General features: G+C 39.7%; 1 protein-coding gene across 6 annotated transcripts in view; it reads left to right on the top strand.

Annotated features, from left to right (window-relative positions):
• TET1 (tet methylcytosine dioxygenase 1) overlaps positions 1–24081 on the top strand; it is a 98395-nt gene that overhangs the window by 50321 nt on the left and 23993 nt on the right. For 4 of the 6 annotated variants that reach the window (XM_077946683.1, XM_077946681.1, XM_077946682.1 and 1 more), the window contains exons 4-6: positions 2321–2411; positions 2979–3072; positions 18425–18636. In XM_077946683.1, coding sequence (XP_077802809.1) covers positions 2321–2411; positions 2979–3072; positions 18425–18636 — 397 coding nt within the window. The remainder of the gene's footprint in view (positions 1–2320; positions 2412–2978; positions 3073–18424; positions 18637–24081) is intronic. The other 2 variants (XM_077946685.1, XM_077946684.1) reach the window with 1 other exon arrangement.

Below are 24081 nucleotides of genomic sequence, written 5' to 3'. Positions count from 1 at the left end.
TTAAATAGATTGTGTCATTAAAGTTCGTTAGGCTGCTTGAAGCCCCATTATTTTGTTTACCATACAACTATGATAGAATAAATTTTTTGTGAAAAAATCTGTTTTGAACCTCATCCAAATAGGTTTAGTTATTAGAAGTCTTACTTAAAATATGGCTCCAAATCACAAAGACTCAAGATTTGCCTTGACCAAAGGTGATGTTTTTATTAGAAGTGGGTGGTTCAATGGGAAGGATAAGTACATCACACTGATTTTTTAACAACAGTAGAAAAAATAGTGTTGTGTAGTAATAATAATACTGAATTCTTGTTTTTCCAAAGTACACATTGTTCTGAAATAATATCCTTCCATTTCTCTGCTCATTGTTCAATACATAATGTTTTTTAGGTTTTTGTTTTGTTTGTTTGTGGATATAGGGTCTCACTTTGTTACTCAGACTGGTCTTGAACTCCTGGGCTCAAGTGATCCTCGTGCCTCAGCTTCCTAAAGTGCTGGGATTACAGGCGTGAACCACCACACCAGCTAACGCACAGTTTTGACAAACTACCATGTGCCAGTTACCAAGGATAGGCTGTTCTGAGAAGAATCTCACAATTTGGAAAGAGTGACAATGCTGTCTAGTGGAGTTGAATTGGGAGAACAAGGTTCTTGAATTAAGGAGAGAAGAATATAATCATGATAATGGCTTCCATTCTGGAGCTCTTACTACAAGTCTGATATTGTGCCTTGCTTTGACTTGTAATGTTCACAGCAACTCTTCAAAGGGAGGGCTTATTATCCCCATTATACAAATGCAGAAACCAAGGCACAGAGAATTTCATAGCTGTCCAGTAACTGAACTGGGACTCAGAGACAGCGGTCTCAACTCCAAAACCAATCCTTATAACGTACACTCTGGTGCTTAATAAATGTGAATTATATAAGAGAGAACACTTTTCGGCCGGGTGCAGTGGCTCACGCCTGTAATCCCAGCACTTTGGGAGGCTGAGGCGGGCAGGTCATGAGGTCAGGAGATTGAGACCATCCTGGCTAACACGGTGAAACCCCATCTCTACTAAAAAATACAAAAAGTTAGCCGGGCATGGTGGTGGGCGCCTGTAGTCCCAGCTAATCGGGAGGCTGAGGCAGGAGAATGGTGTGAACCTGGGAGGCAGAGCTTGCAGTGAGCACTCTAGCCTGGGCGACATAGCGAGACTCCATCTCAAAAAAAAAGGAAAAGGTTGGGGGAGAGAACACTTTTCTAAATATCCTTACAAATGGAAATAAGGCCTGTAGTTCAACAAATACGAGCCTTTAACGTTTATATACCTGAGCTAGACTGCTTTTTCTATGTGCATGGTTCTAAAAGGATGATTGTCTAGTTTGAAGACCCTTTCCTTATGCAAAATAACTAGTCGCAGCATACAGGAATAGACAGCTGGGCATTCAGAGTTGAATAAGTACCTGCAGTGGACTCAGCTGTTTTTGGTGTAGAATTTCATGGCTAGAAATTCATGAAATGCAGAAATTCCCCAGTAATTCTTGTTACACGTGAGTCTAAGGGGCCAAGTTAAAAATAGCATTTTTTAAGAAACAAAATTCATGCTCACAAAAATTCAAGTGGTGCAGAAATATGATGCAAACATCTTCCCATACTCCCATTCTATACAAAAGAACATTATTGATTTTAATTTTGTTTCCATTTTTACAAACATTTAAAACAATCTTTCTACTTGGTTTTCTAATATAATGATATCATGGATTTTTAAATGTTTTATAAATATTATTGTTTCAATCGATTTATTGTATTCCACTATATAAACATCCCATAATTTATTTAAACCACATGTTATTGACAGATGTTAGGAGTGTTTTGCTCTTTTTGATATTACAAATATTGGTAACAAGGAACATTCTTTTGTAATTGTGCAAGTGTGTAGTTGAATAAAATTGTCTGCAATGAAATTGCTCAATTTTTTAATAGGATTCTGAGGGCAACCTTTAACATTGTTCTTGGATAACTTTTAATATCACACCTCAATTAATACAGATTTTTTTTAAGCAGGAGATAGGAGTATAAATATGACCCACATCTTAAAATATTTTTTTTCTCCTCTGATTTTCAGAGGAAGAAAGAATTCGTTAGGGGCAGGAAGAAAGGAACATTAAAAGTTAAATTCCATGGGCTATTGTCCTTGACTTTAATTATCAAGTCTTACCAAAACCTTGTCAAGATTCGTGGTTCTGAATTGAGGGGGAACAAAAAGTATAAAAATAGCTTCTCCTGTCCCCTATGCAATTCTGTAAAGCTTTGGGTCTAATAATCTTATTCCTTCCACAGATCGAGTTATACAAAAAGACAAAGGCCCATATTATACACACCTTGGGGCAGGACCAAGTGTTGCTGCTGTCAGGGAAATCATGGAGAATAGGTGAGGAAATACGCTTCCCTGTTAAAATCATTTTCACTGTGAATCTGACTCAATGGAGATAAATCATCTCTAAGAACAAACGCCGTGATTGAAAAACATTCAGGAGTATGGGTTGGATGTTTCTTAGGGCCCAACAAAAGAGGGGTGTCCTCATGTCCCTACTGAGCCACCCATCATACAAGCTGTTGGGCACATAAAAGAGCACCCACAAAACAAGACTAATTGTCTTTGATAAATTCAGAAGTACTTTTTATATTATTGTATAATGGTAGAAATAGGTCAAATTACCACCCTTGACACTGCATACCCTACATTCCCATTGCTTGTCTTGCAGTCAGCCTATTTTTTAAAGAGTGATCTTTAAGGATAAGGGGGTAGGACTGGTTAACAAATTAAAATACCTGCCACACAAAAGCAAATGTTTAACAAAAGTAAATTATGAGGAGTGTTTGATTTTTGAGCTTCTGTACATCTATATCTTAAATACATTAAGATCTTCAAAGCCAAAGCCTTCAAGTACAGATTGCAATTAATTAGTACATTCCCTTCACTGTGTTTTATACTCAGGTATGGTCAAAAAGGAAACGCAATAAGGATAGAAATAGTAGTGTACACCGGTAAAGAAGGGAAAAGCTCTCATGGGTGTCCAATTGCTAAGTGGGTAAGTATTTCCTGTTTATATATATTTTTTTGAAGCTTGTTATTCCAGAGCTGATATTTATACTTTTACAATAGCCAGAGTGAGCTTTATTTTATTTATTCATTTGTTTATTTAATTTCTGAGACAGAGTCTTGGTTGCCCCAGCTGGATTGCAGTGGTGCAATCACACCTCACTGCAGCCTTGATCTCCCAGGCTCAAACAATCTTCCCACCTTGGTCTCCCAAGTAGTTAAGACTATAGGCACTTGCCACCAAACCCAGCAATTTTTTTTTTTTTTTTTTTTTTTAAGTAGAGAGGAGGTCTTGCTACATTGCCCAGGCTGGTCTCAAACATCTGAGCTCAAGTGATCCTCCCGCCTCAGTCCCCTAAAGTGCTGGGGTTACAGGCGTGAGCCACTGTGCTTGGCCAGATTTTTTGATAGATTTTCAAGAAAATTGGTCATTTGTGATGAAAGTTGCAAATATATTTTCTCAGTTTGTTGTGGTTTTACCAGTTAGTTTTTTTTTTTTTTTTTAACTGTAATCAGCTTTTTCATCTTTTATAGCTTTAGGATATTGTGTCTTAATTAGAAAAACCTTTACCACTTGTAGGTTATAAATCTCTCATTTCCTTTTGTAGTATTTTAATGATTTTATTTTATTTTTCTATATTGAAGTATTTTATATTTATCCTGGTTTAGAGCATTGGTAGCTATGTACACTTCTCCAGATGGCTACTCAGTTATCCAACACCACTCATTTAATTGTACATCTCTTCATTATTGATGTGTATTTGCTTATATGTGTAGATTCCCTACTGTGTTAAATTATTGTCTTTAATCAGCATGAGATTGCTCTATTTAGATTTTATAATGTTTCCATGTCTAATAGGCTAATTCCTTTTAATTTTTCAAAAGTGGTCTGACCATTCTGGTTTATTTTATCATATTAATGTATAAACACCATGTTTCATTACAAGAATAAAATCCTATTGGTATTTTTATTGGAATCATATTAATAGAATTTGGAGAATTTACATATATTTTCATGTTCAGTCTTCCTGTTCCACATATTGCATCTTTCCATTTGCGTATGCCTTCTTTTGTCCTTGAGGACTGTTTTAAGATAGAATTTATTTAAGGTAGAATTTACATGTTTCTTGTTTTTGTACATATTTCTCTTGTGTATCCTCTAATACAGTTAGTCCAACAGACTAACTCTAATTTTATATTGCTTTAGTAATGATGGTCTCCTTACTTTGTTTCTCTCTTCCCATGGGGATGTTTCCAGAGTTTTCCCATTAAGTGTGGGTTGTTGGCCGGAACGGTGCCTCAGGCCTGTAATCCCAGCATTTTGGGAGGCTGAGGCGGCCAGATCACCAGAGGTCAGGAGTTCGAGACCAGCCTGGCCAACATGGTGAAACCCTGTCTCTACTAAAAATACATAAAATAGCTGGGCATGGTGGTGGGCACCTGTAGTCCCAGCTACTTGGGAGACCGAGGCAGGAGAATCGCTTGAACCCGGGAGGCAGAGGTTGCAGTGAGCCAAGATCAGGCCAATGCACTCTAGCCTGGGCAACAAGAGCAAAACTCTCCAAAAAAAAAAAAGCGTGGGTTGTCAGGGAATGCGTTTCAGGGAAGGTAACATTTAAGCTGAGAAAGTAGTGACAAAAAGGAGCTAAATACGCAGAGGATATGCAGGGAGTAGCACTCCTAAGCAGAGAAAACAGCACGAACAAAGGTCTTGGGTTAAGAAATAAGAGTACATTAAAAAAATCTAAGCAGAGTCATTTGAAATTAAGGGGATAGGCTGGGCGCAGTGGCTCACACCTGTAATCCCAGCACTTTGGGAGGCCGAGGGGGGCAGATCACCAGAGGTCAGGAGATCGAGCCCATCCTGGCTAACATGGTAAAACTATTTCGTGTCTACTCGAAATAAAAAAATAGCTGGATGTGGTGGCGCGAGCCTGTAGTCCCAGATACTCTGGAGGCTTAGGCAGGAGAATCGCTTGAAACCAGGAGGTGGAGGTTGCAGTGAGCCTAGGTCAAGCCACTGCACTCCAGCCTGGGCGACAGAGTAAGACTCTGTCTCAAAAAAAACCCAAAATAGGCCGGGCGCGGTGTCTCAAGCCTGTAATCCCAGCACTTTGGGAGGTCAAGATGGGCGGATCACGAGGTGAGGAGATTGAGACCATCCTGGCTAACACGGTGAAACCCCATCTCTACTAAAAAAATACAAAAAACTAGCTGGGCGAGGTGGCGGGCGCCTGTAGTCCCAGCTACTTGGGAGGCTGAGGCAGGAGAATGGTGTAAACCCGGGAGGCATAGCTTGCAGTAAGCTGAGATCCGGCCACTGCACTCCAGCCTGGGCGACACAGCGAGACTCCGTCTCAAAAAAAAACAAAAAACCAAAACCGAAAAACGAAATTAAGGAGATAGTTAATAGAACTGGGTGGGGTAAAAAGGTGAATGATTTTGTAGGCCATAGTGAGGAGCTGCGGTTTTAGCCCATGAGTAACATGAAAACTTATAAGTATTTTAGATAGAGATGTGTTATCTGGCTTATGTTTTATATATAGTATTTAAGGAATTAACTGATAAAACCTGTATTCTTTATCTGTCACTGTTCGGCATCTTTGAATAGTAAACAGGTATCATCTCTTCATTTTTAGTGGGTTAGGAATCCAAGTGGTGCCTCTGGCATAGGCTCCTGTGAGGATGCAATCATCTGAAAACTTGACGGGGGGAGGGTGGTGCAGCTAGAGGACCCAATTCCAAGCTCTCTTACAGGAGACCTTAACTCTTTGATGGCTGTTGGCTGGAGGCCTCAGTTCCTCCTCATCTTAAATGTTTTCATAACACAGCAGCTTGGTTTCCCCCAGAGTGAGTGGATCAAAAGAGAGCAAGGAGGAAACTACAGTGTCTTTTATCACCTCGAGAGGTTGAGGCCAGGAGATCAAGGTCGCAGTGTACTATGGTGGCTCCTGTGAATCCATAGCCAGCAACTGCACTCCAGCCTGAGCAGCATAGCAAGACCCCACATCGCTTTACGAAAAAAAAAAACAAAAAAACAAAAGAAAATCAACTAGATTCTCAGAAGCCACAGTTATAAATCTCCCATCCTGGCTTTGTGGTAATAATTTTCTTGCTCTCCACCTTTCCCTGCTAGTTATATATTTCTCAAACAGTACAGTTTTATTTTGTTTTGTTCTTTTGTGTCTGGCCTATCCATAATACCTTGTATATTTGAAATAAATCACACAATTGGTTCCCAATATCTGGGGCTGATAGTTGTTACAGATTTGTTGAGCTGTATCTGTTAGCTATTTCTGAATTGTTCACTCCTTTGTCTATTAAGTGGCAAGGAACGAATATGTCCTCATAATGTGGCAGTTGGCTTCTCCTACAGTGAGTCTGAAGGAAAGGCAACTAGGCTTATTGGTGGGATTGGGGGTGATTTCTTTTTCCTGTCTTTAAAACCTTTTCTAATATAATAATAACGACAGTGATGTAAATAATTGTAATGTATAGTTTTTTGGGTTTTTCTTTTTCCTTAAGAAGGCAAATATAAACCCTGTAGCTTAAAGATTTTGGTAGCAACTTTCTATTTAATATTTTTCCCTAGTGAAATTTTATTTGTTGGTTTTGGATATCCATCTGTCTGTGTTACCTGAACTAGAGTGCAGTAACCCAGGGGACCCCAACCCCTGGGCCATGGGCCAATAAGAACCTGACTTCATGGCAGGAGGTGAGCGGCAGGACAGCAAGTGAAGCTTCATCTGTATTTTCAGCCACTCCTCATTGCTAGTATTACCACCTGAGCTCTGAGTCCTGTCAGATCAGCAATGAGATTAGATTGTTATAGGACTGCAAACCCTCTTGTCAACTGTACATGTGAGGGATGTAGGTTGTGCTTTCCTTATGAGAATCTGATGCTGAATCTGTCCCCCCTCACCCCTAGATGGGACCGTCTAGTTTTAGGAAAACAAGCTCAGGGCTACCTCTGATTCTTTATTATTATGAGTTGTATAGTTACTTTATTACATATTACAATGTAATAGTAATAAAAATAAAGTGTACAATAAATGTAATGCACTTGAATCATCCCAAAACCTATGCCCCTGGCCCCACCTCCGTGGAAAAATTGTCTTCCATGAAATGGGTCCCTGGTGTCAAAAAGGTTGGTGATCACTGCACTAACACAATCATAGCTCACTGCAGTCTTGAACTCCCAGGCTCGAGTGATCCTCCCATGTCAGCCTGTGAAGTAGCGAGGACTATAGGGGTGTGCCACCATGCCTGGTTAGCGAGGACTATAGGGGTGTGCCACCATGCCTGGTTAATTTTTTCTTATTTTTTGTAGAGTCGAGGTTTGCTATGTTGCCCAAGCTTGTCTTGAACTCCCAGCCTCAAGCCTCTGCCTGCCCCAGGCTCCTAAAGCCATGAGATTATAGGTGTGAGCCACCATGCCCAGCAGCAACATTCTATTTAAATCCTTAGGATTATTAGGTACAAGAGGTATTTGGCATTTTTCGTGAAGCACGTGTATTTAAATTGCTCTTATTTTCTCTTGTGCAATATGTCTTCTCAGAATGAGAATACCTTAGTGTATACTAATGTATACCTGGCTCTTTTCACAAATGCAAAAATAATCCAATGATAAGAAATGAAATAAAGCACAGCTGCTGAGCAACGTAATGAAAAATTTTCTGTCTACTAATGACGATTCAAAAGTGTAATCTTGGTAACAAAACCAAGCAATACTATTGCATTTCTATGAAAATAAAATAAGTTTTTTTGGTTGTTTGTTTCATTTTTTTGTTTTGTTTGTTTGTTTGAGACAAAGTCTGGCTCTGTCACTGAGGCTGGAGTGCAGCGGCGCGATCTCGCGATCTCGCGATCTCGCGATCTCGGCTCACTGCAAGCTCCGCCTCCTGGATTCACGCCATTCTCCTGCCTCAGCCTCCGGAGTAGCTCGGAGTACAGGTGCCCGTCACAACGCCCGGCTGTTTTTGTATTTTCAGTAGAGGCGGGGTTTCACCGTGTTAGCCAGGATGGTCTCCATCTCCCCACCTCGTGATCCTCCCACCTCAGCCTCCCAAAGTGCAGGGATTACAGGCGTGAGCCACTGTGCCCGGCAAAAAATTTTTTTAGATTAGCCGACTGTGGTGGTGTGTGCCTGTGGTCCCAGCTACTCGGGAGGCGGGACGATTGCTTGAGCCTGGGAGGAGGAGGTTGCAGTGAGCCAATATCGGGCCACTACACTCGAGCCTGAGTGAAAGAATGAGCCCTGCCTACAGAGAGAACGGAAAGTTGAGTATCTTGAATTTGAATTGGTATCTTTAAATAGTATGGCTGTGGTATTCATTAGCTATTTTCTGAGGCATGAGAAACTGAAGATTAGAGCTGGGAATCTGCTGGATTTGTCCACCCCACGCTTGAACTTTAGGTAGAGGTTGAATGAAAATTGGAATTTAAAAAAGTCCATGAAGGAAGGTGGGAAAAATTTCAAAACAATTTAAAAAGAGAATTAGATCTGTCTGTATTCTACATAGTTTGTAGAACTTTACCGTGAGGTTATTTTGAATGACACTAGTGCAATTGGGTGGACTATATGTGGGTGAGGGAGGAAATGAAGGTCAAAAATTTTGAACTAAGAAATGGAATACACACATGCAGTCAGTGAATTACATTGCTCCAAATTTACTTTTCATCTTGGATAGTGTACATTTTTGGTGTACTTGTTATAAAACATTAATCTATATCAAGCATCATTTCATGCTTTCATTTTTTAAAATCTTCATGTATACGATTAGATTTGTTAGTAGTTTTAGAGTTCTATCCTAAACTGCCCCCCGCCTGTTTTTGTTTTTTTTTTTAAGTTGTGTTTCTTTTGTCTTCCTTTTTTTTTTTTTTTTTTTAAATCTTGCTCTGTTGCCTAGGCTTGAATGCAGTGGCATAATCTCGGCTCACTGCAACCTCTGCCTCCCAGGTTCAACCAATTTTCCTGCCTCAGCCTTCACCATGTTGCCCAGGCTGGTCTCAAACTCCTGACCTCAAGTGATCCACCGGCCTCCACCTACCAAAGTGCTGGGATTACAGGCGTGAGCCACCGCAACAGCCCTCTTGTCTTCTTTGTTTCAAAGAGAGATCTATTACTTCTCTTTTTAATGATCACACACAAAAAGTCTAACAGAAAATTCTAACTGGCTAGCACCATTTTCTGAGCCATTCTTAACATTGTTTTGACTATGTTCTCAACACTGTTTTATTCTTCTCTTGAAATGTTTCCTTGCCAGGTGGTCATTAATACTCTCACATAATTATACTCTTTGGCAGAGATTTTTGACTCTTTTTCTCTGCTGTCACTTTGGATCTTGTCAGGAACAAGTTATCTTGTACTTCAGTAGATTTTGAAGAAAAAGGTAGTGTAGTTTCTTAGATGCATCTTAGATGTTCAAGGAGAATCGCTTGAACCTGGGAGGCAGAGGTTGCGGTGAACTGAGATTGCACCACTGCCCTCCAGCCTGGGTGATAGCATGAGAGCCTGTCTCAAGAAAAAAACACAAAAAAATAGTATTTTAAAAATTAGCTGGATGTCATGAGTAAATCACATTTAAGAATTTCCCAGCTGGCCAGATGCGGTGGCTCACACCTGTAAACCCAGCACTTTGGGAGGCTGACACGGGTGGATCACTTGAGACCAGGAGTTCAAGACCAGGGTGGCCAACATGGTGAAACCCTGTCTTTGCTAAAAATACAAAATTAGCCGGGCGTGGTGGTGTGAGCCTGTAATCCCAGCTACTCAGGAGGCTGAGGCAGGAGTATAACTGTATACTTCCCCTCTTGAGCTTCTGGGGTAATGGCAGAAGTAGGGAGAAGAGTCAAACAGTGGATGGCCTCGTTGGCTCCAATGCCTGAGTGCTTCACATTGGGCATCGTATGATTAGTTCCCCTCTGTGGAATTGTGTATTAGTCAATAGAGCAGGTGTGGCAATGAATACCTACAAGTGATTTCCTTTTTTTTCTTTTGAGATGAAGTTTCTCTCTGTTGCCCAGGACAGAGTACAGTGGTGTGATCTTGGCCCTCTGCCTTCCAGGTTCAAGCCATTCTCCAGCTTCAGCCTCTCAAGTAGCTGGGATTACAGGCGTGTGTCACCACGCTCAGCTAATTTTTGTATTTTTAGTGGAGGTGGGGTTTCACCATGTTATCCAGGCTGGTCTTGAACTCCTGACCTTAAGTGATCCAGCCACCTTGGCCTCCCAAAGTGCTGTGATTACAGGCATGAGCCACTGCGCCCAGCAAGAGAATGTTATATTTACCCCTCTTGTCTGATGTGACCCAAGTTTAGGGGTGAAGCTAAAGTATGCAAAAGTCCTCAAAACGTCTTTCTTGGATTTATACATTTATCCAATCTTCAAAACCATTCCCTTTTTTGTTGTCTTTGTTAGTTCTTCTAAGGTTCTACCTAATTACCTGCCTTGGTTATCTTTGAACTATACCATAGTGCTGCTTGTTTCTGCCCAATAAGGCACCTCCTTGTATATTATCATGACAGGAAGATAAAGAGATGAGGTGGTACCCTGGGCTACTTGTTTGGTGCCTACGATATCTTCCTAATGTGAGCTAGCCATTTTATTTGTCAGTGATAAAATTTAGTCAGTGAGCAAGAAGTTAATGTTAACTGTCGATAATATTAAACTGACTTACTATTATTATTATTATTTATTTATTTATGTTTGAGATGGGAATTTTGCTCTTGTTGCCCAGGCTGGTGTGTAATGGCACGAATTTGGCTCACTGCAACCTTTGTTTCCCAGGTTCAAGCAATTCTCCTGCCTCAGCCTCCCGAGTAGCTGGGACTACAGCCATGCACCAGCATGCCTGGCTAACTTTGTATTTTTAGTAGTTTCTCCATGTTGGTCAGGCTGGTCTTGAACTCCCAAGCTCTAGTGATCCACCTCCCTTGGCCTCCCAAAGTGCTGGGATTACTGGCATGAGCCACCGTGCCCGGCCCATTAGTACTCTTTTTATGTTAGTTTGTTTACTCGCTTATAGAGTTCATTTTTAAGGAAATTTTAATTCAAGTATAACATACACACAGAAAAGTGTGCATATCATAAGGTACAGCCTAGTGAAGTTGTGCAAAGTAAACATACCCATGTGACCATTGGCCAGATCAAGACATTACCAAAACTTCAGAACCCCGTTGTGTGAACTCAGTCATTAACCCCTTTACAAAGGTTGAATTGTATTGTAAAAGTCTCATTTTCTTGTAATATGTAGATAGCTTTAAATGATGTTAACTGGTGACTTCTTGGGAGGGGTTGGCCGCCATAATTTTGTTTTGAAAAATTTAGTCTACTTTGTCTCTTGTATGATTATTGATAAAACTCAAAAGTGACGTTTCTTTGGAAAGATACGATCCTGCTACACTTGACATGAATGTTGCTCCTAGATCTGAATCTGATCTGGAATTTGTATGCTACATTTGTGGCACTGACAAAGCACCCTATTCCCTTTGGAAACCTTACAAATAAGATTGTGTTACAGGGACTTATTTTTTGCTTTTAAAAAATAATCTTTTTTTAAAAAATTATAATTTACAGCTTGTATACTTCAACTTAGTTTGGTTTTTAATTTAACGTTTTTTTACTTTTTTTTTTTTTTTTTTTTTTTGAGATGGAATTTCACTCTTGTTGCCCAGGCTGGAGTGCAATGGCACAATCTGGGCTTACTGCAACCACCGTCTCCTGGTTTCAAGCAATTCTTCTGTCTCAGCCTCCCAAGTAGCTGGGATTACAGGTGTGCCTGGCCAGTTTTTTTTTCTTTTTACTTTTTAAAAAATTATTATTACTTTTTTGAGACAGAGTTTCACTCTTGTTGCCCAGGCGAGAGTGCAATGATGCAATCTCAGCTCACTGAAACCTCTGCCTCCCGGGTTCAAGGAATTCTCCTGCCTCAGCCTCCCAAGTAGCTGGGATTACAGGTGCCCACCACCAAGCCCGACTAATTTTTTTTGTATTTTTAGTAGAGATGGGGTTTCACCACGTTGGCCATGCTGGTCTTGAACTCCTGACCTCAAGTGATACACCCGCCTCGGCCTCCCAAAGTGCTGGGATTACATGTGTGTGCCACCACGCTGGCCTTTTTTACTTTTTAAACCTTAAAATTTTTTAAAATTGTGTAATCTTGTTCCTTCTAATATTAGTTTTTAAATTTAAAAATTATATATACACATTATGGATATATTTCAAATTTTAAAAGCCCTTACAATTTTAGCCTGTGCTTAGAGATTATAATTTTTAGCAGTTTGGGTATACTCAAACTAAGAGTTAGGCTGTGAAAATTTTCTGGTTTTTGAGACAGGGTCTTGCTCTGTCACCCAGGCTAAAGTACAGTGGCGCAACTCACTGCAGCCTCGACCCAGGCTCAAGCAATCCGCCTTCCTCAGCCTCCCAGGGAGCTGAAACCATAGGTACTCACCACCACGCCAGCTAGTTTTCTGTGTTTTTTTGTTGAGACAGAGTCTCATTTCATTGCCCAGGCTGGCCTTTAACTCCTAGGGTCAAGAAATCCTACCGCGGCCTCTTGTGTTGGGGTTACAGGCATGAGCCACTATGCCCGGCCAGAACTTTTTTCTTTTCTTTCCTTTGTTTAAAAAAACAAAACAAAAACAAAAACAAGTATTGTGGGTTTTTTAATTTAAAAAAAATTTTTTTCTTTTTTTTTTTTTTTTGCAATGGAGTTTCACTGTCGTCGCTCAGGCTGGAGTGCAGCAGCACGATTTCAGCTCACTGCAACCTCTTGGTTCAAGTGATTTTCATACGTCAGCCTCCGCAGTAGCTGGAACTATAGGTTGCACCACCACACTTGCCTAACTTCTGTATTTTTAGTAGAGACAGGATTTCACTATGTTGACCAAGCTGATCTCAAACTCCTGACCTCAGCTGGTCCGCCTGCCCTGGCCTCACAAATTGCTGGGATTACGGCTTGAACCACTGTGCCCTGCCCTAATTTTTGTATTTTTAGTAGAGGCAGGGTTTCACCATGTTGGCCAGGCCAGTCTCGAACTCCTAACCTCAAGTGATCCACCTGCCTTGACTTCCCAAATTACTGAGATTACAGGCATGAGCCACCATACCTGGCCTGTTGTTAATAGTTAAAAAAAAAAATAGAAACAAAATACTAAGCTAAGAGTGATAATTTTTGTCATTGTACACCTAAGGTGAAACTTGACATCATGATTCAATTTGCATTGTAACTAGCAAAGGTAGGTGTCTTTACTAATCATTAATTTTAATTTCTTCCATGAATTCACTCTTCATAACCTTTTTTTAGGTTATCTTCTATTACACTTTTGTAAATATGTATAATAGACCACATATGTATAATATGTATATGTATAATAGACCATGGCTGGTTTTATCATGGCTGGGCGTGGGGCCTCACACCTGTAATCCCAGCACTTTGGGAGGCTGAAATGCGCAGATCACTTGAGCCCTGGAGTTTGAGACAAACCTGGGCAACATAGCCAGACCTCGTCCCTACCAAAAATGCAAAAAGGTAGCCAAGGACAGTGGCAAGTGCCTGTAGTTCTAGCTACTCGGGAGGGTTAGCTGGGAGGATCAAATGAGCCCGGAGAGCTTTTAAATGATGTTAAAGGCTGCATACAGTGAGCCATGATCAAGCCACTGCACTCCAGCCACCGTGACATAGTGAGACACTGCCTCCAAAAGAAAAAGAATAGAAAACAAAAAAAAGAACAATTTTAAAAGAACAAACTTCAATTTAGAAGAGCAATTCCCTTATTTGTTTAGAAAATGTTTCTCTTGAGGGTTGGAGAATTACCTATTGGGTACAATGTTCACTATTTTGGAAGTGAGTATACTAAAAGCCCAGACTTCACCACTGCCCGATATATCCATGTTAAAAAACTGCGCTTGTACCCTCTAATTCTTTAAAAACAAATTTTCCTGACATGATGCGCATTTACCCTTCCATATGAACCTTAGAAACACGCTAAATTTGAATAGATTGCGGGAGAGATTTGTGGCTAGACATTTAGGGTTGGCTTTCTCATTGAGGAACACTGTCATGTTCTTCCAAGTGAACTTTCTTTTATAACCTTCTCTTTATAGTTTTATTCTTATGTTTTTGGCATCTTTCTGTTTTTTAACAACCTTACTGAGATATCAGCCTTTAAATCAAACTTCTATCTGGTTATTCCTGGTATGTAGTAAAGCTACTGTATCTTCAGTATATAGGAATCTACTTGTTTTACTCTCTTTAAAAATCAAGTAGATTTTTCTGTGATTATCTTGAAAAATATTCTAGAAAGACTATTATAGCTATAATAATTGTGTCCTTTTATTTTAATACCAGTCATATATCATATTGTCTGTTTCAAATAGGACTATAGAACAATTATGAAGTCTGTATACCAGCAAGAAGTTAGTGAATATAGTAGAAAAATAATTAAATGTCACCACAGTATTCATTGACATTAGGAATAGATAGTGTATTTTTGTACAAACAAGTAGAATGTGTATACCTTCAGTGTTCTCCTGGTTTTTGTAAGCAGGGTAATTAAAAAGCTATTTAACTACTTGGTTTTTCTGTTTCCTATATGCATGTGACATGACTAGAAGCCAAATTTGCCTGCTATAACAAAAACCTCTATGGGGCTTTGAGCTGCTTCTGTCCCAAGCATTGAGTATTCAAGAATAATCTTAGCTACAGTTGCCTCTTGGAAATTTAATAGTATCTTTATAACAACACTTTCTTCTTTCCACCAACATAGGTACCTCCTTTTTTTTTTCTTTTTTTTTTTTTTTTTTGAGATGGAGTCTTGCTCCCGTCGTGCAGGCTGGAGTGCAGTGGTGCAATCTTGGCTCGCGGCAACCTCCACCTCCCAAAGTGCTAAAGGCATGAGCCACGGTGCTGTCCTGGGTAGCTCCTTTTTACTGTGTTTTACTTTGCTAGGTGACGAATATTGTTGGGCATATATTCATATGCTCATCATCTATTTCCGTATTCTCTATTATGAAGTGCCTATTCAATTTTTTTCTGCCAATTTTCTATGGGGGCAATTCTCTGTGTATGTTGTATCATATATATTATGCCAAATATATACAATGTAAATATATATAATGTGTGTATATATATATTATGTCAAGTATATGTAATGTAAATATTTCCTCCTGCCCTTTTGCTTGCCTTCTTTGTTTATTTATTTATTTATTTATTTTTTGAGGCAGTTTCTGTCACCCATGCTGGAGTGCAGTGGCAAGATTTGGACTTAATGCAACCTTGGCTTCCCAGATTCAAGGGATCCTCCCGCCTCAGCCTCCCAAGTAGCTGGGACTGCAGGCAGGTGTCCACACCCGTCTCATTTTTGTGTTTTTTGAAGAGACAGGGTCTCACCATGTTGCCCAAGCTAGTCTCAAATTCCTGACCTCAAGTGATCCAACCACCTCCCAAAGTGCTGGGATTACACGCGTGAGCTACTGCGCCTGGCCTGCTTTTTTTTTTTTTTTTTTTTTTTTTTTACTCTGTTGCCTAGGCTGAAGTTCATGATGATAGCCTTGAACTCTCCATCTCAAGTAATCCTCCTGCTTGCCTTCTTTATTTTTTTATTATATTTTTTGGGAGGGAACAGAGTTTCTGTCTCCCATGCTGGAGCACAGTGGTGACATCTGGGCTCACTGAAACCTCGGCTTCCCATGTTCAAGGGATCCTCCCACCTCAGCCTTCCAAGTAGCTGGGACTACAGGTACATGCCACTATGCCGGGTTTATTTTATTTTTTATGCAGACTGGGTCTCAGTATGTTGCCCAGGCTGGCCTCGAACTCTTGGCCTCAAGCAATCCTCTCACCTCTACCTTCCAAAATCTTGGCGTTACAAGCGTGAGCTGCGTCACCCAGCCTTTTTTATCTTTTCAATTAGCAGATTTGGTAAGCCATTTTAAAATGCTTTGCCCACTCGTAGGTCATGACTATGTTTTCTTCTAAAATTCTTCATTGCTTTATTTTTTGTGTTTAGATATACATTATATTCAAGTTGATCAGTGTGAGGTAGGGGTCAAGATTCATTTTCTTCCATAAACGTTGGAACAATTGGTCAGTTTACACACACACACACCCCTCTGATAGGGTTTTGATTGGGATTGCATTGAATCTAGAGATCAATTTTGGGAAAACTGACATAATTATAATAATGTCTATTCCATGAATTTATACTCCTCTGCATATAGTTAGACCTTTGTTTATTTTAATAATATTTTTAGTTTCCAGAGGTCTTACAGATTTTTTTTTTTTTTTTGAGACGGAGTCTTGCTGTCACCCAGGCGGGAGTGCAGTGACCGGATCTCAGTTCACTGCACTCCGCCTCCTGGGTTTATGCCATTCTTCTGCCTCAGCCTCCTGAGTAGCTGGGACTACAGGCACCCGCCACCATGCCCGGCTAGTTTTTTTTTTTTTTTTTTTTTTTTGTGAGACAGAGTCTCGCTGGGTCGCCCAGGCTGGAGTGCAGTGGCCTGATCTCAGCTCACTGCGAGCTCCACCTCCCGGATTTACGCCATTCTCCTGCCTCAGCCTCCTGAGTAGCTGGGACTACAGGCGACCGCCACCTCGCCCGGCTAATTTTTTGTATTTTTTAGTAGAGACGGGGTTTCACCGGGTTAGCCAGGATGGTCTCGATCTCTTGACCTCGTGATCCGCCCGTCTCGGCCTCCCAAAGTGCTGGGATTACAGGCTTGAGCCACCGCGCCTGGCCCAGACAGATTTAATATTTAAGCAGTTTATTGAACTCAGATTTGAATTTAAAGACTCCTAACCATTGTGCTTAATTTTCTATTGTACACTGATGGAAATTTGGAATATCCAGAAAAGGCACAAATATCATCAGTAAAAAGCTTTTTAGCATTTCCCATACAAAAATGTTATTAATATAAATTTGTTGTTAATTTTGACAACTTGAATATTAACCAATATAATTTTGATACAATATATATAATTTTGTATTTGAGATTATTTGCAAGTAGTGTGTTATTATTTGGCTGTAAGAGGACATATAAATACAGAAAAAAAATTTAATGTAAATAATTGTGTCTAGGGGGAAGGTCCTAAAGCCAACTCTACTCAAGGAATGACTTGGTAGCAATGATTGTTAACCATCTGGAGTGACAGAAGAAAGTGATATTGGGTAACTAACTTCTTAAGAAGTTTCATCTCAAGTTTTGTAATATTATTATAGCAACAAAAAATTATGCTATTGGTTGGTCCATTCTGGTCACATGGATGGGCATTTTCATCATGTTCTGGTTATGTGCTGATTAATGTGGTCAATCTCTGCACTTTGTAAATTTTTGATAAATGGAGGCAGTTTAAAATGGTTGGATGGTTTTATGTGGTGACAACATTTGTATAGACTTTTTTTTTTTTTTTTTTTTTTGTAGTTAACACTCGGACCACTAAGCAAATTTTAAATACTGCTGAAGCCTTTTTAACATCCCAATAATTGGATGCAGTATTAAATAAATAAATAAATATTTACAATTAATTTTTCTATTTTGCATTCACCAAGTCAACTAGACCACATTAGTCTTATGAATTAAAAGCATATAATGCATCCTTCCAATAGCATGTAAAAATCACAAAAATCACAGAGGCATTCCTTTCTGTATATTAATTCTTGATAGTAAAATGAGTCACCCAAAGGAAAATCTGTGACATTCCTCAGATGGCCAAAATTCAGTTATCAAGTTTATTTTTAATGTTGAGAGTTCTTGGTTATTTCCATCTGATTACATTAGATGGTTTTTTCGATCATCCACATTTGTTCCTTTGTGACATTCGTGGAATTTCAGTGCAGTTAAGTTTTCTACCAAGCCCTCTCTTGTCTGCTGTGCAAACTAGAACAGCAGTGAAATAAAACACAGACTGCCTTTTACTACTTCTACAAATAATAACCACATATCACAGATTTTTGTTCTGCCTGTTGTTTGTTAGTCATATAGGCTGAGGTACTCTTGTGATGAGTCTCGTGGAGAGGGAACTGTTGAGGCAGTGGAAAGTCCTATAGGCTTTTATCCCTTGAGAAGCAGTAACTTTAAAAAAACTAAAATATGGTCGGGCATGGAGGCACATGTCTGTAATCCCAGACCTTTGGGAGGCCAAGGAAGGAGGATTGCTTGAAGCTAGGAGTTTGAGACGAGCCTGGGTAACATAGTTAGACCCCGTCTGTAGAACAAATTGTATAAATTAAGTAAATAAACTAAAATATAATCATGCAGAACGTCAAAAGGAATATCCATTGCATTCAAATTTGGCATACTTGTCTTCCATAGATGAATATATTCTGTTTTTTCAGGTTTTAAGAAGAAGCAGTGATGAAGAAAAAGTTCTTTGCTTGGTCCGGCAGCGTACAGGCCACCACTGTCCAACTGCTGTGATGGTGGTGCTCATCATGGTGTGGGATGGCATCCCTCTTCCAATGGCTGACAGGTTATACACAGAGCTCACAGAGAATCTAAAGTCATACAATGGGCACCCTACCGACAGAAGATGCACCCTCAATGAAAAGTAATTAAATCTGCTGTATACTGCCTTGCCATTCAGATCTCTATTACATAATGGTAAAATGTTATTTAGCTACCAACTATGTATATTATATGAGAGAATAGGGTTTGAGTATTGTGGAATTAAAAAAGAATGAACATTTCTGCACAGAGAGAATATTTTATAGTGAGTTAAGGTCAGTTTAAATCGTTCTCCTTTAGAATATTACTTCACTGTGACCGGATGCAGTGGCTCACGCCTGTAATCCCAGAACTTTGGGAGGCCGAGGCAGGAGGATCATGAGGTCAGGAGATCAAGGCCATCCTGGCTAACACAGTGGAACCCCGTCTCTACTAAAAATACAAAAAATTAGCCAGGTGAGGTGGTGGGCGCCTGTAGTCCCAGCTACTTGCGAGGCTGAGTCAGGAGAATGGTGTGAACCTGTTAGGCGGAGCTTGCAGTGAGTCGAGATCGTGCCACTGCACTCCAGCCTGGGCGACAGAGCAAGACTCTGTCTCGAAACAAAAAAGGAAAGAATATTATTTCATTGCTTCCCTTTTTGGGAAGAGTCTGGAGGAAAGGGATTTTGACTTAAAAGAATGGTCTTCCACAGGAGTGTCATATCATTTTGCATTTCCTCTATTCAATGTAAGAGAGTATCTGTTTTTCTGTAGTCTTACCAATGATTATGTTGGCAAATGTGAGTCTTTGCCTATTAAGAGAAATGACATCAGGGTGATTTTGACTTGAATTTCTCTTATCAATGAGAGTGTTTTTTTCATATGATTAAGAACCATTTGGCTTTTTGTTAGTTTGTTTTAACCATCTGTTAAATAACCTAGCCCATTTTTGCAGAGAATTCTTCCATTTATCTATTTTCTCTCTACTCTATGATATAATTTGCAAATATTTTTCTCAGTTTGTGTTTTTCCTTTAACTATGTTATCTCCCGCAAAAGGTTTTGTTTTTAATGCAATCAAACATACCCATCTTTTTCCTTATTTGGGTCTGGATCTTGAGTGGTATTTAGGCTTTTTTTTTGTGACTTTAAGCAAAGCAATATATAATGAAACCAATATTTTTCTTATCAATATTGTAGCAATATTGAGCGATATTCGGGGAACTGATGTATGTGGTTTCACTTATAATCACGGTTTCCAACAGCCTATTGACATCAAGTGAGAAATGACTATACTTGTTTAAAATATAAATTTTTGAAATTTAAATCTCTCATACATTTCATGAATCACCAGTGAATAGTTGTAAGAGGAGATAAGTTTTGTTGTTCTTGTTGTTCTGTTTTTTTGAGTCAGAGTCTTGCTGTCACCATGCTGGAGTGCAGTGGTGCGATCTCGGCTCACTGCAATGTCTGCCTCCCGGGTTCAAGTGATTCTCCTGCCTCAGCCTCCTGAGTAGCTGGGACTACAGGCATGCGCTTTGGGAGGCCGACAAGGGAGGATCACTTGAGGCCAAGAGTTTAAAAGCCAGACCAGGCAACATAGTAAGACTCCATCTCTACAAAAGTATTTTTTAAAAAACACTGTTTGGGAATGGTGGCACATGTCTGTAGTCCTAGGTAATTAGGAGGCTGAGGTAGAAAGGTAGCTGTTGCCCAGGAATTTGAGGCTGCAGTGAGCTATGATGATGCCACTGAACTCCAACCTGAGCAACATGGCAAGACCTTGTCTCTTTAAAAAAAAAAATGAGAGAGAGAGATTGAACTTCATGGGCCTGATGTAGTGGCTCATGCCTGATCAAAGCAGGAGGATTTTTTGAAACCAGGAGTTGAGAACCTATCCCTACACAGCATTTTTAAAACCAGGCATAGGGGTGTGTGCCTGTGTTCCTGGCTACTTTGAAAGCTGAGGAGGGAGGATGGCTTGAGGCCAGGAGTTTGCCATTAAAGTAAGCTATGATTTTGCCAGTGCACTTGAAAGAGCATGACCAAGTCTTCCCCCAACCCACCCCCCAAAAAAACAGTTCACAAATACAGAAAGATGTAAGAATACTCCAGTGAAATCTTTTTTTTTGAGATGGAGTCTCACTCTGTCGTCCAGGTTCAGTTGCAGTGACGCAATCTCGGCTCACTGCAAGCTCTGCCTCCCAGGTTCATGCCATTCTCCTATCTCAGCCTCCCAAGTATAACTGGGACTACAAGCGCCCGCCACCATGCCTGGCTAATTTTTGTATTTTTAGTAGACACGGTATTTCACCATGTTAGCCAGGATGGTCTTGATCTCCTGACCTTGTGATTCGCCCGACTCAGGCTCCCAAAGTGGTGGGATTACAGGTGCTAGCCACTGCGTCCAGCCCAGTGAACTCTTTTTTTTTTTTTTTTGAGTCAGATTCTCACATTGTAGCCCGGACTAGAGTGCAGTGGTACAATCTTAGCTCACTGCAACCTCCGCCTCCTGGATTCAAGCAATTTTCCTGCCTCAGCCTCCCAAGTACCTGGGATTACAGGCGCCAGCTACCATGTCCGGCTAATTTTTTATTTTATTTTATTTTATTTATTTATTTATTTATTTATTTATTTATGTATTTTTAGTAAAAATGGGGTTTCACTATGCTGGCCAGGCTGGTCTCGAACTCTTGACCTCGTTATCCACCCACCTCAGCCTCCAAAAGTGCTGGGATTACAGGCGTGAGCCACCGCACCTGGCCCGGTGAACTCTTATATACCCTTACTTAGATTCCACAACTATTAACATTATGTTACATTTGTTTATGTACACATATAAACACGTTACTGTTGTTGACTTATTTCTTTCTTAATCATTTGAGAGCTAGATGTAGACTTTGTCTTTTCCCCTAAATAATACTTGAATGTATTTATCCTAAAAATGAGGATATAGTTCTCTTGTATATTCCTATATAATGATCAAATTCAGGAAATTTAAATGTGATAAAATACTATGATCTCATCTGAGTTCATATTCAAGTATCATCCATTTCCCAATAATTTTCCCCTGTCCATGATTCAATGCATTTAGTTATTTTGTCCTTTTGCTCCCTTAATCCTTTTTGTTTTCTCAGTTTTTGTCTTTCATGACGTTGAAATTTTTGAAGCAAAAAGGCTAATTCTGTAGACTGTTAATCAATTTGGTTTATCTGTTTCTTCTTGACTTCTGTTTCTCAAGTCAGGCTATGAAATACAACCTAAAACGAAAGAAAAAAAATTTTAAAAATGAAATGTAACCTGGACTATTACACTGAGTGCAATTTGTACCACTATTGGTGTTGTTGACCATTTAAAATAATCTGATGATGCCCTTTTAGATCTCACAACTTATCATATTTCCTCTGTGTTTTATTTTTAAAACAGTAGTACATAGTAAAACAACATTTTTCTCTCCTCCCGTGTCTTTTTCAATGATACGAATAAATATCTTTCTATTTGGTTTTCAGTGATATGAATAAATATCTTTCTATATATCTATATCTTTCTATTCAAAATTTTTTAACCATTCCATTTGCATCTCATTTAGTGAATTTCATTGTAGTCTTTCTTTTTTTTTTTTTTTTTTTTTTTTTTTTGAGACGGAGTCTCGCTCTGTTGCCCAGGCTGGAGTGCAGTGGCTGGATCTCAGCTCATTGCAAGCTCCGCCTCCCGGGTTTACGCCATTCTCCTGCCTCAGCCTCCCGAGTAGCTGGGACTACAGGCGCCCGCCACCTCGCCTGGCTAGGTTTTTTTTTTATTTTTTTGTTTTTTTGTTTTGTATTTTTTAGTAGAGACGGGGTTTCGCCGTGTTAGCCAGGATGGTCTCGATCTCCTGACCTCGTGATCCGCCTGTCTCGGCCTCCCAAAGTGCTGAGATTACAGGCTTGAGCCACCGCGCCCAGCTCATTGTAGTCTTTCTTATAAGCGATGTTAAGTTACATATCAGGCATTTTCCAGACTTTCATAGTGAAAACATAAAAAATAGTTTTTTTCTGAATTTTTATATTATTTTCACTTTTTAAAAATAATATTTGGTTTATTTATTGTTTGTATATTTTAATCATTACATAAGTACAATGTATACTAAGTTGTAAGCATTATGCAATTTTATTTTATTTTTTACTTAATTATTCTTTTAATGTTATTTTTGTCCTTTCTTTCTGATGGAATTTAAAAGCGTGCAATCCTTTTTTAACTTTCATTTTAGGTTCAAGAGTGCGTTTGCAGGTTGTTTATTTAGCTAAATTCATGTCACAGGGGTTTGTTGTACAGATTATTTCACCAGTCAACTACTAAGCTAGTATCCAATGGTTATTTTTTCTGATCCTCTTTCTTCCCACCCTTCATCCTCAGGTAGGCCCCAGTGTCTGTTGTCCATGAATTCTTATACTTAACTCCTACTTATAAGTGAGAACATACAGTATTTCATTTTTTGTTCCTGTGTCAGTTTGATAAGGATAGTGGCCTTTAGCTTTATTCATGTTCCCACAAAAGACACGAGTATGTTCTTTTCTATGGCTCCATACTATTCTGTGGTGTATGTGTACCACATTTTCTTTATCCAGTCTGTCATTGATGGGCATTTAGGTTGATTACATGTCTTTGGTATTGTGTATAGCACTGCAGTGAACATTCATATGCATATGTCTTTATGATAGAATGATTTATATTCCTTTGGGTATACACCCAGCAATGGGATTGGAAGAGCATACAGTTTTATAACTGCAAGAAGAATATATGCCAATTTCATTGTCATTCTTACCATATAGTTTAGTTTAAGGCTTTAGAAATGCCCTAAAATGGCCGGGCGCGGTGGCTCAAGCCTGTAATCCCAGCACTTTGGGAGGCCAAGACGGGCGGATCACGAGGTCAGGAGATCGAGACCATCCTGGCTAACACGGTGAAACCCCCGTCTCTACTAAAAAATACAAAAAACTAGCCGGGCGAGGTGGCGGTCGCCTGTAGTCCCAGCTACTCGGGAGGCTGAGGCAGGAGAATGGCGTGAACCCAGGGGGGCGGAGTTTGCAGTGAGTTGAGATCCGGCCACTGCACTCCAGCCTGGGTGACAGAGCGAGACTCCGTCTCAAAAAAAAAAAAGAAAAGAAAGAAATGCCCTAAAAGTTATACACTTAAGATTTAATTAAATGAAACTGGTTTTCTGCTCCATTTTTTTCTATTATGCACTTTTTAAAGTTTTTAAAATTGAGAAACTGTTTTGTTTTTGTTTTTGTTTTTTGAGATGGAGTCTTGCTCTGTCACCCAGGCTGGAGTGCCGTGGCACAATCTCGGCTCACTGTAACCTCAGCCTCCTGGGATCAAGCAATTCTCCTGCCACTACGCCAGGCTATTTTTTGTACTTTTAGTAGAGATGGGGTTTCACCATGTTGGTCAGGGTGGTCTTGAACTTCTGACCTCATGATCCCTCCCAAGGTGTTGGGATTACAGTCGTGAGCCACCACACCTTGCCAAGAAACTGTTTTTATATAAAATATATATTGTTTTTCAATCCTCAGAAAATTATATCAGTC

The sequence above is a fragment of the Macaca mulatta genome, chromosome 9, assembly GCF_049350105.2.
Source record: "Macaca mulatta isolate MMU2019108-1 chromosome 9, T2T-MMU8v2.0, whole genome shotgun sequence".
NCBI lineage: Eukaryota > Metazoa > Chordata > Mammalia > Primates > Cercopithecidae > Macaca > Macaca mulatta.
This window is presented reverse-complemented; position numbering and strand designations above follow the sequence as displayed.